Source organism: Heteronotia binoei, chromosome 19 (genome assembly GCF_032191835.1).
Source record: "Heteronotia binoei isolate CCM8104 ecotype False Entrance Well chromosome 19, APGP_CSIRO_Hbin_v1, whole genome shotgun sequence".
NCBI lineage: Eukaryota > Metazoa > Chordata > Lepidosauria > Squamata > Gekkonidae > Heteronotia > Heteronotia binoei.
In genome coordinates, this window is record NC_083241.1 from 816484 (window position 1) to 831704 (window position 15221).

The window sequence follows — 15221 nt, forward strand, 5'->3', positions numbered from 1 at the left end:
CCTCCCTTCTCCACTCTACAATTTGCTGGTTTCTCTTGTGTGGCCAAGGAGATCCTAGATGAAACCCAGTGCCAATTGGCTTTCCTCTGGCATGCAGGTAAGCAGGCTGGCCCCACAAATGTCTGTGCATCCCAGCCCTGCATTTATAACCGGCAGCAAAAACACTTCACTAGGAAAGCAAAACTGTTGAATCCCGGAAAGGCCACCTTTAAAAAACCAACCTTCTAGTGAGGTCTCCTTACTCCTAACACAACCAGCGTGTTGCTTTGCGTGGCCTCCGGAGGAATCACCCAAGAGGATAGCTAGTAAGTGTTACTTACGGTCGTTATTTACCTGTATCGGAACCGACTCCCTTTGAAGAAGAGGTTGCTGCTGGAAACTGTGCGGACTTGGCTCGATTTCTCCAGCCTGGAACGAGAGAAGGATGTTGGCTTGAAGGCCCCTGATGAGATCAGGCGACCACTGCTCAGGGTGTCTTGCCTGCCCGTGGGGACACTCCACCTGCCTAGAGAGGCCAGGAGGTCCCACAGCCGACCCCCTGAAGGGCCTGCAGCCTGTCCCCAGGGAAGGCTAGTCGCTGGAGATGGAACACTGCTGGATATCTTGAATCCATGGATGGGAAACATTTCCTTAGAACTAGAGAAATTTGATGGAAAATGTGCATTGCTTATTTTTCTTTCAAATCTAAACAGAAACTAACTCATTAAGAACATAAAATGCAGTCTGCATTTATAGCGCAACACACAAAATTGTGTCATTTGATTTACTTGATCAGATTTTTAACGTTATTTTATTCAAGCAATAATTACAGATAACACCAGATATAGAGCATTAGACTGCACCCAAAGGTACCTCAGCATAGTTCTGTTTCAGCTATGGGGAAAGTGGGGGACTCATTTGCATATTAGGCCACACCCCGATATCACCACTGTTTCACACAGGGCTTTATATCAGTGACATTAGTGCACGTCACTCTAGTGCTGAGTGTGCTCTAACCACACTTCAACCTTCCAGGACATTCTGTGAGTGACCTCAAAGTAGTTTTATTTTTATTGTATTATTTTATTGCAAAGGAGCTTCAGGAACAGCCTAGAATGGGAAACTGCAGAGTTGCAAGTTATTACAACACTAAGAACAATGGAACCCCCAGGACTTAACAGGGATACTGGTTTCTTATCTCACTACATATGCTAACCTCATTCAGCCCTTACATCTGTATTCTCACCAATCTCTCAGGCCATTTTATTTTATCTTTTATTGGGAATAACAGAGTAGAACAGTAGACTATAATGTAATGTGATAATAGTAGAAACTGCAATGTATTTCTCTGATCTGGGAACAGGGGAGATAAATCTGCATAGTCAGCTGTCCCACTGCAAAGAAGATGCTGTGAAGTCCATCCAAATGCTATAAACTGCCCAATAAGGTCACTTTTAATTTTGTTTTGTATAATGACTGCAAATGGGGGATCCTCTTCAGAGAGCACTTCATTCCCCCCTGTATTCTCCTCTCCTACACTTTCTTTTTTCCTTTCCCTCAGAGCCCCCGTAGCCTCTTCCATTTACCTACCTCCTTCTTTCCAGCCTTTCTCTGCCCCCCCTTCAGCTTTCTCTCCTCTGCCCTCAGCAGCCTTTCAGTGGTTGGGCTGCATGGTGGGTGGACCCAGTGGTGGAGTGGCTGGTGCTGGGTTGGGCCAGGCTTGGCTGGGCTGAGTCACATAACAAGGGGCCCGGAGTTCCTCGTAGTTGTGGTGGGTCTGTTCCTAGCGAGTTGTCCTTCATCAGGAGACAGGATATTGTGGGGCAAGACTTTGTCCATGGCCTTTTGGGGCCTCCCAATCCATCTAGATATGGATCGAGGCCCTGCAAGCCCATAAGACATCTCCTGCAGTTGCAGAAGGAGGAGGGCTGCCTTCCAGTCAGCCAACTCTTTCGCTTTTTCAATATAAACCTCTCACTGGTGTGGAAAAGCGGTATTAAAAAAAAACACCATACAAGAACTGTATACTGCATCTGGAAACAGCGTGCTATGCCGGTGAGTTGCTCTCTAAAGCAGGGAAGAGCGATGGATGTGGAGATGCAAGTAGATCTTAGTAGATATCCAAAATTTAGAGCGTCTGATCAAACCAGGTACCGTATGGCTCTTATGGCGTATGTAACACACCTTGACGTTTATAAGTTTAGGAAAACCTTTACCCCTCTGCAGTGCTTGAGGGTAAATATAGAAAGGTTCCTTTTGATCAGAGACTCTGCTTATGTGGTTCTGGGGAGGTAGAAACCACAAAACATATGATGTTTGGATGCAAACGGTACAATGAGGTCTGAAATAAATTTATTACACCTCTTGTAAAGCAAATGCTGAGTCAGTCAGACTCAGCCTGTTGTAATGTTACTCTCTGATGAAAATCAGGCCATCACTAAATCTGTGGCTAAATTTTGGGCGGCATGCTATTACATTAGAAAAGTAAAGGTAGTCCCCTGTGCAAGCAACAGTCGTTTCCGACTCCGGAGTGACTTTGCTTTCACAATGTTTTCACGGTAGACTTTTTGTGGGGTGGTTTGCCATTGCCTTCCCCAGTCATCTCCACTTCTCCCCCAGCAAGCAGGGGACTCATTTTACTGACCTCAGAAGGATGGAAGGCTGAGTCAACCTTGAGCCAGCTACCTGAACCCAGCTTCCGCCGGGGATCGAACTCAGGTTGTGAGCAGAGCTTACTACTGCACCACTGGGGCGCTTGCAATTACATTATAAAGGTATGGCTAAATCTATAAACTTGTTTCTGAGGAAAACCAGTGTGTGTGTGTATATATACTTTTAGAAATATTGGCTATATTTACTTTATTGATTCTTACAACTTTTGTACCCATGTATATTGCCTGGCTTGGTACTGTAATAAATTATTGAGGAGAGAATGCCCACACGACACCATCTAGAAAGAAGCTTCTGCTTTGAACCCAGCATTGGATTTCTGAGCATGTCCTGCTGGGTCCCTGCCATGGCCCAAAGGCTGGATGCATCCCTGCGACTGGGTGGCTGAGTGAGGCAGTCTGGCCCTTCTTGGGCCAGTTTGGTGTAGTGGTTAAGTGCGCGGACTCTTATCTGGGAGAACCAGGTTTGATTCCCCACTCCTCCACCTGCAGTTGCTGGAATGGCCTTGGGTCAGCCAGAGCTCTCACAGAGCTGTCCTTGAAAGGGCAGCTTCTGGGAGAGCTCTCTCAGCCCCACCCACCTCACAGGGTGTCTGCTGTGGAGGGAGAAGATAAAAGGAGATTGTAAGCCGCTCTGAGACTCTGATTCAGAGAGAAGGGCGGGGTATAAATCTGCAGCCTTCTTCTTGAGGACAAAGTTTGCTTGGGTTTTTTATAGTGTATCTGCAGGTGAAATCTGGAATCTTTTTTTTTTTTAAAGAACTCTTTTGTAAGAGCCCTGGTGCCCGCAGGCCGCTGAGGTGAAAGAGAAGTGGCTTGATTGTGCTTAGCATCTGCTTCAGTGGCTGCACAAACCGGTCGCAATTGGCCAATTCACCACCAGGAAGAGAAACTCCAGATTTGTAAAGCCATACAGCAGCTGCGTTTTAAGCCAGTGCTCTCACAATCTCACCCCTTGAAAGGGAGGCTGGTGAGGAGGCCTGGTGCCTTCTGAGCAAACAACAAAACAACAAGAAGGAGCGATCGGTGTCCCGGAAGTAAGCCCCACTGAATAGCCCAGGAAAGATTTGGAATAGACCAGCTTAAAAGCACTCCCTCTCAACACAGGTTTTTGAACCCCCCCGAGAGAAATGATATTGGATTTATATCCCGCCCTCCACTCCGAAGAGTCTCAGAGCGGCTCACAATCTCCTTTCCCTTTCTCCCCCTCAACAGACACCCTGTGAGGTAGATGAAGATAGTGGATTTATATCCCGCCCTCCACTCTGAAGAGTCTCAGAGCGGCTCACAATCTCCTTTACCTTCCTCCCCCACAACAGACACCCTGTGAGGTGGGTGGGGCTGAGAGGGCTCTCACAGCAGCTGCCCTTTCAAGGACAACCTCTGCCAGAGCTATGGCTGACCCAAGGCCATCTCAGCAGCTGCAAGTGGAGGAGTGGGGAATCCAACCCAGTTCTTCCAGATAAGAGTCCGCACACTTAACCACTACACCAAACTGGCTCTCAAACTGGCTCTCTCAAACTGGCTCTCAGAAACTGCCATATTAACTCAAATGGGATCCAGAATCTTATGCATTCCCCCCCCTCATTTATTTGTCAACATAACTGTGACTTGTATACAGTGCAAGCATAAGACAATTCCATCTTTTTTCTTTTTTTCCATGGCATACCTGTGAAAAAAGTAGTCTTGCATCTGAGTAAATACTGTATCTACGCTGAGTCTCTGTGTCAATTTCTTGGGCCTTTGCAGTTGAGGGGAGGGGTCGGCAACAGGAGTCTCGGGCCAAACTTGGCACCCAAGCGCTGCCATCGGCGGTCATTTGGGCAGGGGGCCATACTGGACATGGCAGGGCTGGGGCCCTTGGGCCTCATCAAGCCCCCAAAGCCCCCCCCCCCGCTCCAGCTGTTTCTGAACTTGAAAAGATGGGGGACAAGAGCACCAGGCTGTGGGCTGGATCCGGGTCAGGGCCCCCCCAAATTCTGGCTGAGTCCTGGTGGAAGCCATCCTGTCTAGTCTGGCCCTGAGTGGGGATTCAGGTGCTGGAACGGGATTCTGTCCTCAGCTCTCAGAAAGACAGGCGCTGTTCTTACTGGGCCAGTTCCCTTCCTGATCTTTGCAGGCACAGAAAGGAGGAGGAAGTCTTGCTTCTGAGCAGACGCTCCCCAGGCTGATGCGCCAGCCACTGATAGCGTTGGGGGCTGCTCTTGCCCAAAGACAGTGTTGGTCCTGCGAGGAACCCTTTGATGCTTACTTATAAAAAGCTTGATTTTCAATCCCACACTTCCAGAGATGCTTGCAGGCTTCAGGAGTTGGAGCAAAATATGTCAGAACAATTTTCTTTTCCTACCAAGAGCCCGGAAAAAGAAGACCCATAAGGTTAATTCATGTGCTTGGTTCACATTCAATGCCCTTGCCAAGTTAATTTCAAAAGCAAATCTTCTTTCTAACGTAATACAAATGCAGCCAAGCTAAAAAGGGCTGTGGATATGTTTATTCTTAAAAAATAAAAATCCATGGTGCATCGTATACCAGACAAAACATGGAGCCCATCTGGCACTGAAGGCTGTGACCAATGCCAGAAGTTACTGGCGTTGTGATTCTGCTGGCAACGAAGGGCTCTCAGCCCTTTTGGCCTCTTCTGCAACTAAACACTGTCAGACTTCAAGCTCTGGTCCCCGCCACAGCAGCCTCACTACATCTCTAAGCTATCCCACCTCTGCCTAATGATCAGACAAGCATCTTACTAGTATTCTGTTGACTGAACTGCTCATAAGCGTCTGTAGAACTCTGAACTGGATTGAATGAATGGAGGCACAATTTATTTATTTTATGATTTCTATCCCGCCCTTCCCAACAAGTGGCTCAGGGCGGCTCACAACACAATCAACATCTAACTCGAGTATCCCCAACCAAACAGGACCTTCCATCATGGGTGGTGGGCCCCTGGGCAGAACTAGAACCCTGTGGGAATCGTGTGGCTCCTAAACACTACCCCCCTTTTGGGAAGAGAGGCCAGCAGGAAGCACTTACCTCTTTCTGACTTACGTATAAATAGAACGTCTTGCCTTCAAATTTCATTTTTGCCACTTCATTCCTACGAGCACACACACAAAAAAGAAAAACCTTTCATAAATGAGTGGGTTCCCCCAAAAATGGATGGCTCCCCCCCCCACCCCCCAGCCCAACGCCCACTGCACAGCATTACAAATGCAGAGCCCACAGACAGAGTGGAATTTGTTCCAGCAAGATGCAGAAATTTAAACCAAATTATTTGCATGAAACGCAAAGTTGAGGAAAAGAATGTTTTGAGGACAGAAGTTGCAGGAGTTTCATGTTCAACATTTGCAGTCCACCCAAAGTGTCAAATTAGGGAGAGAAGACGACTCTGGGCCTCCCGGAATGCCTGGTTTGGGGGCCGAGAGTCTGAGTGGGGTGTGGAGGAGTCCAGGAGCCCCCAGGAGAACCTGGCTTACAACACAGGTGCATTATCTGGATGAGACTACTGAATGTAAGGTAACCACACTTAGCTGATGAGGCCAAAATCTGCGATACAGCAAAGAATGAGCAACAACGCGGCCAAGTCCGGGGGGGAGGGGTCTTTTGGATGACTGTGCCAATCCACATGGACGATGCAGACAGATGTACAAAGATAATACGTTTGGGGGCAACAAACCAAATATTGAGAGTACAGATTACATGGAACAGTCATGCAGCGTACTGACCAGGAAAGGGGTTTAGGGGTTATTGTAGAAAAATCCTTGAAGCCATCAGCCCAGTGTGTGGCTGCAGTAAAAAAGGGAAACAGGAGACTGGGGTACATCAACAGCGGGATACAATACAAAGCAAGAGAAGTGACAGCGTAAGTGTACAGCGCACGGACCGGATCGCGGCTCTGTGGATGGCCAGAGAGGGAGGGGATCGGGTGGGCAGGTGCCTCTCGGGGAAGCACCACAGCCTTTCCTGCAGTTGGGCAATGGGAGCAGAGCAAATCCAGCCAGAAGAAGCCACACGAGGGTTTGCTGGCAGGATGCTCAGGGGAGACCGAAGCATCACAGAGGATGCTTTCTCACCAGGGGGATGAGCCCTGCTTTCTTGAGGAAGACGAGACAAGCACTGGAACACTGTGCTGCTTGCAGGGGCTGGTGTGTGTGTGTGCTTGGAGCCAAAGTAAAAGGGCATCAGGCCCAACAGTCCCCTTGGGGTGGGACAAGGCAGGCAGCATTCTGCATAGGGCCAGAGATCTGGAAAGAACCAAAGGCCTGGGGGGGGGGGGGCAGTCTGTCAGGAACGCACCTCCTTCTGTCAACCGCACTGCTGCCTGGGTCTTTGACTTTGGGCCAAGGAGAAGATTCAGCTTTGGGGATGGACATTGGAAATACAAGTGAAAAAAATGCAGCCTTCCAAGAAGGTCAGCTAGGGAAAGCGCTGGCGGTTCTCTCTGCAATGACCCCCTGCCAGCGTTTCATAAAACGCAAGTCAAGTGTTCCAGGGATGTACCCAAACGCTGCAGGGTATTGGCTTGGCTACGTGGATCCCAGGGCAAACAAAACCGTGACTTTTCTCACCTGCCAGGATCACCCTTCCTGCACAGGAACAAACACCCCACAACTGGGCTCTGCTGAAAACACAGGAAGCTCTCTGTGGCGCCAATGCTACCCCACGTATGGGTCCTACGCCCATGTTCTGCCTTCTCCATGAGAGTGCTGCCTGAAAGCCCAAGGGGGCAGAGGGATGCCTCCTCAGTTGTCTTCCCAATGCCACAAAAGCTGCAAATTGGAGAACGTTCTCAGAGGGGACACTTTTCCCTTTGAGGAGACTGTGTTGCTTGCCTCTTCCTAAAGGTAAAGATAATCCCTTGTGCAAGCACCAGTCGTTTCCGACTCTGGGGTGACACTGCTTTTACGTTTTCACGGCAGACTTCTTTACAGGGTGATTTGCCATTGCCTTCTCCAGTCATCTACACTCCCCCCCCCCACCGCAAGCTGGGGACTCATTTTACCGACCTCGGAAGGATGGAAGGCTGAGTCAACCTGGAGCCAGCTACCTGAGCCCAGCTTCTGCCGGGATCAAACTCAGGTTGTGAGCAGAGCTTTGGACTGCAATACTGCAGCTTTACCACTCTGTGCCCCGGGGCTCCTTGTCTCTTCTTAGGGAGGGATTATTTTTCAGCATTTGAAAGAATAAGGAGGCCAGGCCCAATCCAGTTTGATGTCCAGTCACTTGTTTTTCCTTTCCCAAGTGTTGCTGCTTAGGGGGTGAAGTGCCCACCCAAGAGGGCCCTGATCCTGTCTGGAAGAACAGCACAAAGTAGACCTCCCACAAATCGCTCGCGCACGTGCGGGCTTCCCTCCCGGAGTACACAGAGCTGTACTTGCTGGGTTGTGGCCTCTAGAAAGCCGCCTTTCCTTTCTGCCTCTTGCAGTGTTCTCTAATTTCGTTGCTCACTGGTTGTCTTCTGCTGTCTGATCCATACTGCTTTTACCTCCTGTCATCTGCCTTGAGTCTCAACAGGAAAGGCGGAGGACTATAAACAAAGTTAATAAGATTTCTGAAAAGACCTGGCTGCTAGTGCCCCAATAAGGAGAGCAAGGGGGCCACCACACAGAATGGCCAGAATACCTCAACAGCACGGGGGGGGGGGGGAGGGTTCAGGGGCTCCCACGCCTTCCCTCTCCTCTCCCCTCCCACCTGCACTCACTTGCTAGGGAAGCCCGGCTTCTGCCTCAGCTCTCTTCCCTCCCTCCCCTCAGGCTGGCTCATCGCCTGCACCTTCCCCGTGTCTACAGGAGGCAGAGAGGCCCTCCTGGATGTCCCCTCTCTCCTGTTTCTTCGCTCACTCTCCGCACAAGGGAACTCGGGGTGGTGCACAAAAATACATATAAAATGCATTAGCCAATCTGAAATTCTAATCCATAAAACTTAATATCCACGTGGTGCCATAATACACATTTCTGAACCCCCAATTGACTTTAACATGGGGGTGAGAAGCAGTTAGTAAGCTGGAGAGTTGTTAAAACCCCTTAAATGCCATTGCTGTCTTCAGCCGTACGCCTGGCAAAACCTCCCTGCGGGCAGCGCTTCTCAGGTTCCAGCTCTGAAGTTGGCCTCCAAGCAGTGCGCTGGCAGGGCCTTCTTCTGCAGGAGAGGCTCCGCAAACATTCAGAAACAAACCCTCCAAGGCAGAGGGATTGCCCAGTGGCCCCGGGCTCTACCTGCTTCAGCTGCAACAGCCTCAACTCCAGCAGGAGCTCCCTCAAGGATGGGGCAGGCTCCAGCGATTTTGGGACTCTGGGCAAAAAGTGCCAGACAAGGAATGGCCCTCAGCCCAAGGGACATGGGTAGGAGTCACCCCAGACCAGGAGAAAACGACGCGCTCACTCCGTGTAGAAAAGAATACTCAGTGTAATCCACAATTTGTAACTTCTGTGTGCTAGTAAACAATCCAGTGATACAGCTAGCAAACCATCCTATGCACGACACAACTGCTGAAGGATTGTGGCTGGCAGCGGCATTCCAGAAAAAAACTCAGAAAATTCAAACAAAATAGTAATTTGGAAAGCCAGGAAATGAATGATGGCACTTCGACTCCACTGAACCTATGAGTACAAAAGACGGTCCCTTGAAGAAGGACACTCCCAAAATGAAATTGGGCTGATTCTTTTATCATTTGTTGGACTACAATTCAAATGTTGCATGGCAACATGACAGTAGTTGTGTCGTGCATAGGATTGTATCACTGAATTGTTTACTAGTACAGAGATTACACTGAGCATTCTTTTCTACACGGAGTGAGCGTGTCGTTTTTCTCCAGTTTTGTTTACCTCCGTGATCCCAATTTCCGCTGAACGCCACACCAGGGCAGGTGCAACAGGTGGCAGGAGGAGGTAGGGCTGTGGTCCATTGGCTGGGACCACCCAGCTCAACTATCAGCTGAACAGCCTCCGCGCTGCCCTGGAATGCCTCCCCCGGGCCAGACGCATCTCTCAAGGGAATACCAGCTGCAGCCCAGGTCCTCAACACTCTATGGCCCCTGAGCAATAAATTGGAGGAACCACCTTTCTGTAGTGAGCTAGCAGCCTGCAGCACTCGGGCTGCCTTCTCTCCTTCCCTCAGAGGAGCAAAGGATTCAGACCCTTGCAGACGAGACTGCCACTCGGTAGATCAGTGAGCAGACAGGCACCCCTTCTGGAGCTGCCAGACCTGGAGTGTCACAGTGGAGGCAACGCACAGGGCCGCTTCCTTCACGGGCAGAGCCACTGCATCATCAGGTGGCCTCCAAAGTCCAGATGTTGAGCCTGGGGGCCCTCTAGGTATTCCCCAACTACAGATGCCTTTGCTGCCCAGAGGGATGAAAAGCGCAAGGACACAGCAGGAGGCTCACTCTTTAGGCAGGGTCTCCAGGAGGGAAAGGCATGGCTTGTATATGCATTTCCTCCACTTCATCCAATTCACTGAGCCTTGCACCCAAAACGGCCACCGATGGGACCTGGCACATCCTAAGAGCGTTCTGGGGGGTGAACTGCCCTCTCTATCGCAGTGCTGCTTCTCATGTTAGCAGGGGAAAAGGAGGAGGAGGAGGGAGTGGATTTCTACCCCACCCTTCACTTGGGGTCTCAGAGCAGCTTACAATCGCCTTTCTCTTCCCCTCCTCACAACGGACACCCTGTGTAGTGGCTGGGGCTGAGAGAGCTCTCTCAGCAGCTGCCCTTTCAATGACATCGCTGCGTGAGCTATGGCTGACCCAAGGTCATCCCAGCAGCTGCAAGTGGAGGAGTGGGGAATCAAACCTGGTTCTCCCAGATAAGAGAGCTATGGCTGACCCAAGGTCATCCCAGCAGCTGCAACTGGAGGAGGAGTGGGGAATCAAACCTGGTTCTCCCAGACTAGAGTCCGTGTACTTAACCACTACACCAAACTGTAGTGTTTGGTGTTAGCGTAGTGTTGTGCTCTGCGACTTCATGCTGCCCCAGGAGGACTTCTGCCATAACACAGTGGAGAAAACCTTCCTCTCTACATTCAGACACTGAATCCAACTCTCAAGTCCTCAAACCTTAACATGCAGATTCTTTGTGGGACTTTATTATTACTATTATTAAGGTTGTTCTAAATGACTAAAATGTTCTGGTCAATGACTGTTTGCAGGCCTCGGATTCAGCGGGAGCTCACAGGAGCACAGCTCCTGAACCTTTCTGAGAGTTCCTCCTCCTCCTCCTCCTCACCTTGTCCACTGAATAGTAGGTGCAGCTGCATAACAGTCCCTGGATGAGCTCCACCACCTATTTTTCCACAAAACGACCCTTAACCGTAAGAATAAACTGAACTGAATCCAACACCCTGCTGCAGCTCTCCAGGAAGACCCGCTCAAGGCTAGAAAACCTCCTGGGGAGGAGAGGGGGCCAGTGACTGGGTGCATTCCGTGCTCTTTGGGGAGCACAAAGCATGACCTGGCTGGATTGAAGTTAAAGGGCTGCCCTCCTGCTCTACTCTTGCCCCGCCTCCTTCCCACCCTGTGTTGCACACAGCCAGCACCTCAGTGTTGCATTACCCTGAAGAAGGTGAGCAAGCTCTAGTTTTCCCTCCCTGGAAGATCAAGCATTTCCCCCCAAACTGCCTCATGCTTTGCCCCTGCCAAAGGATGTGATCCTTGTCTGCGTGGCCCTTCTGCTGGGGGTTTCCACTCCTTGTGAAAAGTAATTCAGAGCCTGTGGCCCTTTGCTTGTCCTCTTTGCAAGACAAAAGATGTCTGATGCAGCTGCTGTGCTTAGAATCAGGGTCACCTGGTCCAACCCCCTGCACCATGCAGGAAACTCACAAACACCTCCCCCTAAATTCACAGGATCCTCATTGCTGTCAGATGGCCATGCAGCCTCTGTTGAAAAACCTCCAAGGAAGGAGAGCCCACCACCTCCTGAGGAAGCCTGTTCCACTGAGGAACCGCTCTAACCGTCAGGAAGTTCTTCCTAATGTTGAGCCGGAAACTCTTTTGATTTAACTCGAGCCCACTGGTTCTGGTCCTACCTTCTGGGGCCACAGAAAACAATCCCGCACCATCCTCAATAGGACAGCCCTTCAAGTGCTTGAAGATGGTGATCCTATCACCTCTCAGGAGTCAAGGTGCACCCCTAAGACCAAACAAGTTCCACCAAGAACGCAAGCCTTCGAGTGCTCTCCAAGAACTCCTCAGGTATTGTCTGATCCTCGTCTGATGAAGTGTGCTCAGAGAGCCCAGGCTCTCAGCAAAACGTGGCTGGTCCCAAAGGTACAACCTGACTCCTGCTTTGTTCAACTGCCTCAGACCAACACAGCTGCCATCTTGGAAATATCACCTCTCAGCCGCCTCCTCTCCAGGCTAAACATCCCCAGCTCCTTCAACCTTTCCTCATAGGCCTTGGTCTCCAGACCCCTCACCATCTTCGCCGCCCTCCTCTGGACCCCTCCCAGCTTAACTACATACTTATTTGTAACAACATATCTTGTCACTTCTTGCTTAACCCTGCAAACTGTAAACATTTTTATTGCCTTAGCAAGTCACACCTTTGGTCCATCTCCCCAGGACTTTCTACTACAACTTGCAGTTGCTTCCCCAGGTTTGCAGGCAAAGTAAACGTTTTCCCCCAATACTACCTGGAATCCCTTCCTTGACCTGCTAAGCGAGAAGCGGCACTGCAGAGTGAGGGAGGGGGAGAGAGAGAGCTCCCTCGCTGGCCCTCTGCAACGCGGCTGAGCAGGTGGGGAACCTGCCTTTGCTCCCCTGCACAGCAGACTACTGGAGGAGCAGCCAGCAGCCACCACTGGGGAGCAATCTAGCTTGGCAGCTGCTGAATGCCTTCGCACCAATTGGCAGGGGTCTGAAAATTTGCCAGTTTTTCAAAACAAAAACTAAAAAAACTTGTGATTTTTTTAAAAATACAAAGCTCTTGACATCTCCAGGGTTGTTATAGAAAGAAGAAGATATTGGATTTATATCCCACCCTAAACTCTAAATCTCAGGGTCTCAGAGTGGCTCGCAATCTCCTTTACCTTCCCCACCCCCAACAACTGACACCCTGTGAGGTGGGTGGGGCTGAGAGAGCTCTGATAGAAGCTGCCCTTTCAGGGACAACTCCTGCCAGAGCTATGGCTGACCCAAGGCCATTCTAGCTGCTGCAAGTGGAGGAGTGGGGAATCAAACCCTGCTCAGCCAGGTAAGAGTCCGCACACTTAACCACTCCACCAAACTGGCTCTCCAAACAGGGTGTCTGTTGTGTGGGGGGTGGGGAGGTAAAGGTAATAAAGGGACAAGTGCCATGTAATCCTGCATCCAGTTTATTCTCCCCACTTACTGATGCATTCAGAGAGAGTCAGGGGTGTGTGATGCTCCAGCCAAGGAACGGAGAAAGCAGGTGCACTTGCGAAGTTGTGAGATCCAAGACAAGAGGCTTCCCGACACAACCTCTGCTCAGGAAAGCACTCACATTGGGGCCCTTGTATTCCAGGGGGCCAGGCAAAGTTCAAAGAAGATTCTGGGACTCTCCTGCATGTAGCCTGGAGCCTCTTCCCCTCCCAGCCCCCTTCTGCCTCTCCAGTTTGGCTCTGGGTCCTCCACTAACTCACTGTTTGCAGCCACACTACGTGGAACAGGAAAGCAGCAGCTGGATCAATCACGAGTGGGTCCAGCTCCTGCTCCCAGCGTCCTACTGACCAGGCAGGGAGTGTGCAGCAAGGAAACGCTGTGGAATTTGACTGAGAAAAAAAGGATGGCAGAAAGGTGTGGGGAAAGGGTAGGATGAGGAGAATGCACAGCTGTGTTCCTCTCTCTCCGCTTTATGGAAGCGGCAGTGCCTGCTGACCTCTTTGCCCCCAAAGCCAGCAGTGTGGCAAGAGCAAAGGGGGCAGAGCGGGGAAGACGGGGGCGGGGGTGTCACAGCCAGGGAACCTGGGCAGCTCTGTGGCCTGCGGGTCTCCTGCAGTGGAGCACGGCAAACTGTGTCCAAGTATGGGAAGGCCCCCAAAATGCACGCTGGCAAGCAAACGGCTTTGCAAGACTGGAGAGCTCACCATTTGATGAAGTGCACTCGCTTGTTTCCTTGCAGGACCACGAATCCAAACGGAGTAAATGCCAGGAAGGCCGGATTCCCAGAGACGTCCTGCAAGACAAGCGAAAGCTTTGCATCAGTTTGTTTAGACGTGTGTTTAAAATTGCACTCCTTATACAACAATTTGCTCGTGTTTCCTGGCCCTAGAGACTTCTGGCTGTCCTCAACCAAAGCCAGGGCCTTTTTGGTTCTGGCCCCAGCCTAGTGGAACTGTCCACCAAACACCATCAGCGCCCTGTGGGATCTGAGGCAATTCTGCAGGGCCTGCAAGGCAGGAGTGTTCCACCAGGCCTTTGGTTGAGGGCAGCAATGGTTTCCGGCTGGCTGGCACCCTTCCTTGCTATTTTCATTTATCTTGCCTTCTTTCCCCCCATCCATGAATGTGGCTGGTGGTGGGAACTGGGATCATTTATTATTTGCCATCTGGTTGTTAAAATGTTCTGTTAATTGTTTCACAGAATCCTAGAGTTGGAAGGGACCTCCAGGGTCATCTAGTCCAATCCCCTGCACGATGCAGGAAACTCACAAATACCTCCCCCTAAATTCACAGGATCTTCATCACTGTCAGATGGCCATCCAGTCTTTGTTGAAAAACCTCCAAGGAAGGAAAGCCCACCACCTCCCGAGGAGGAAGCCTGTTAGAATCGTAGAGGAGTTGGAAGGGATCTCCAGGGTCATCTAGTCCAACCCCCTGCACAATGCAGGAAACTCACAACCCCCTCCCCCTAAATTCACAGGATCTTCATTGCTGTCAGATGGCCATCTAGCCTCTCTTTAAAGGCTTCAATTGGTTTTGTCTTGTTGTTTTTATGGCTATTGTACACCACTCAGAGCCCTGCAGTAGCATGGATTGGGCGATTCCGCCCTCCTCCTCCTCAAGCTGAGCGAGTGTGTTTGACCACCTCCCCATGTTTGCACACAGAAGTGTCAAGAGGCCTTCTTCTCTGAGCCAGTTGCAGAAACATCTCTCCGTGAGAGCTGGAGCAGGTTCTGCAAGTGGTTCTGGAGCCCCCCTGCTCATCTGTCATTGAGCATTTACCTGAGTTATGCCGCTACACGTCTATTCTGCTTCTCTCCCCAATGGGGAGCCCTAAAGTGGCTCCCAATGTCATTCTCCTCTCCACCAGCTCATCCTGGCAACAACCACCTTGTGAGGTAGGCAAGGCTGAGGGAGAGGGACTGGACCGCTGCCACAGTAAAAGCTTCTTCCAACTCTATGATTCTTGGGCAGAGCAGGGATTTGAGCCCTGGTGCCTCAGGCCCCTACAACAGTCTCCCTTGGCACCTCTTAGGGTCTTTTTTACTGCCTGGTTTCCCACCTTATTATTCAGAGAGAATTTCTTCCCTAATGTGAATTGCTTCAGACAATACTGTTTGAAGCAGCAGTTCACAGACCTCCTAAATCAAAGCATTACAAACTTTGAGACTTTTCAGCTGAAGCAGAATAACTTCTCTGTGGCTTGGGGTGGCAGGTGGAACCCTAACCACGGCAGACACG

General features: G+C 50.5%; 1 protein-coding gene across 3 annotated transcripts in view; it reads right to left on the bottom strand.

Moving 5' to 3' along the window:
- FRMD5 (FERM domain containing 5) overlaps positions 1 to 15221 on the bottom strand; it is a 147525-nt gene that overhangs the window by 6322 nt on the left and 125982 nt on the right. The window contains exons 3-7 of one of the 3 annotated variants that reach the window (XM_060260257.1): positions 13686 to 13774; positions 6371 to 6431; positions 5679 to 5742; positions 4900 to 4991; positions 334 to 408 (exon numbers count right to left, since the gene is read on the bottom strand). In XM_060260257.1, coding sequence (XP_060116240.1) covers positions 334 to 408; positions 4900 to 4991; positions 5679 to 5742; positions 6371 to 6431; positions 13686 to 13774 — 381 coding nt within the window. The remainder of the gene's footprint in view (positions 1 to 333; positions 409 to 4899; positions 4992 to 5678; positions 5743 to 6370; positions 6432 to 13685; positions 13775 to 15221) is intronic. The other 2 variants (XM_060260255.1, XM_060260254.1) reach the window with 2 other exon arrangements.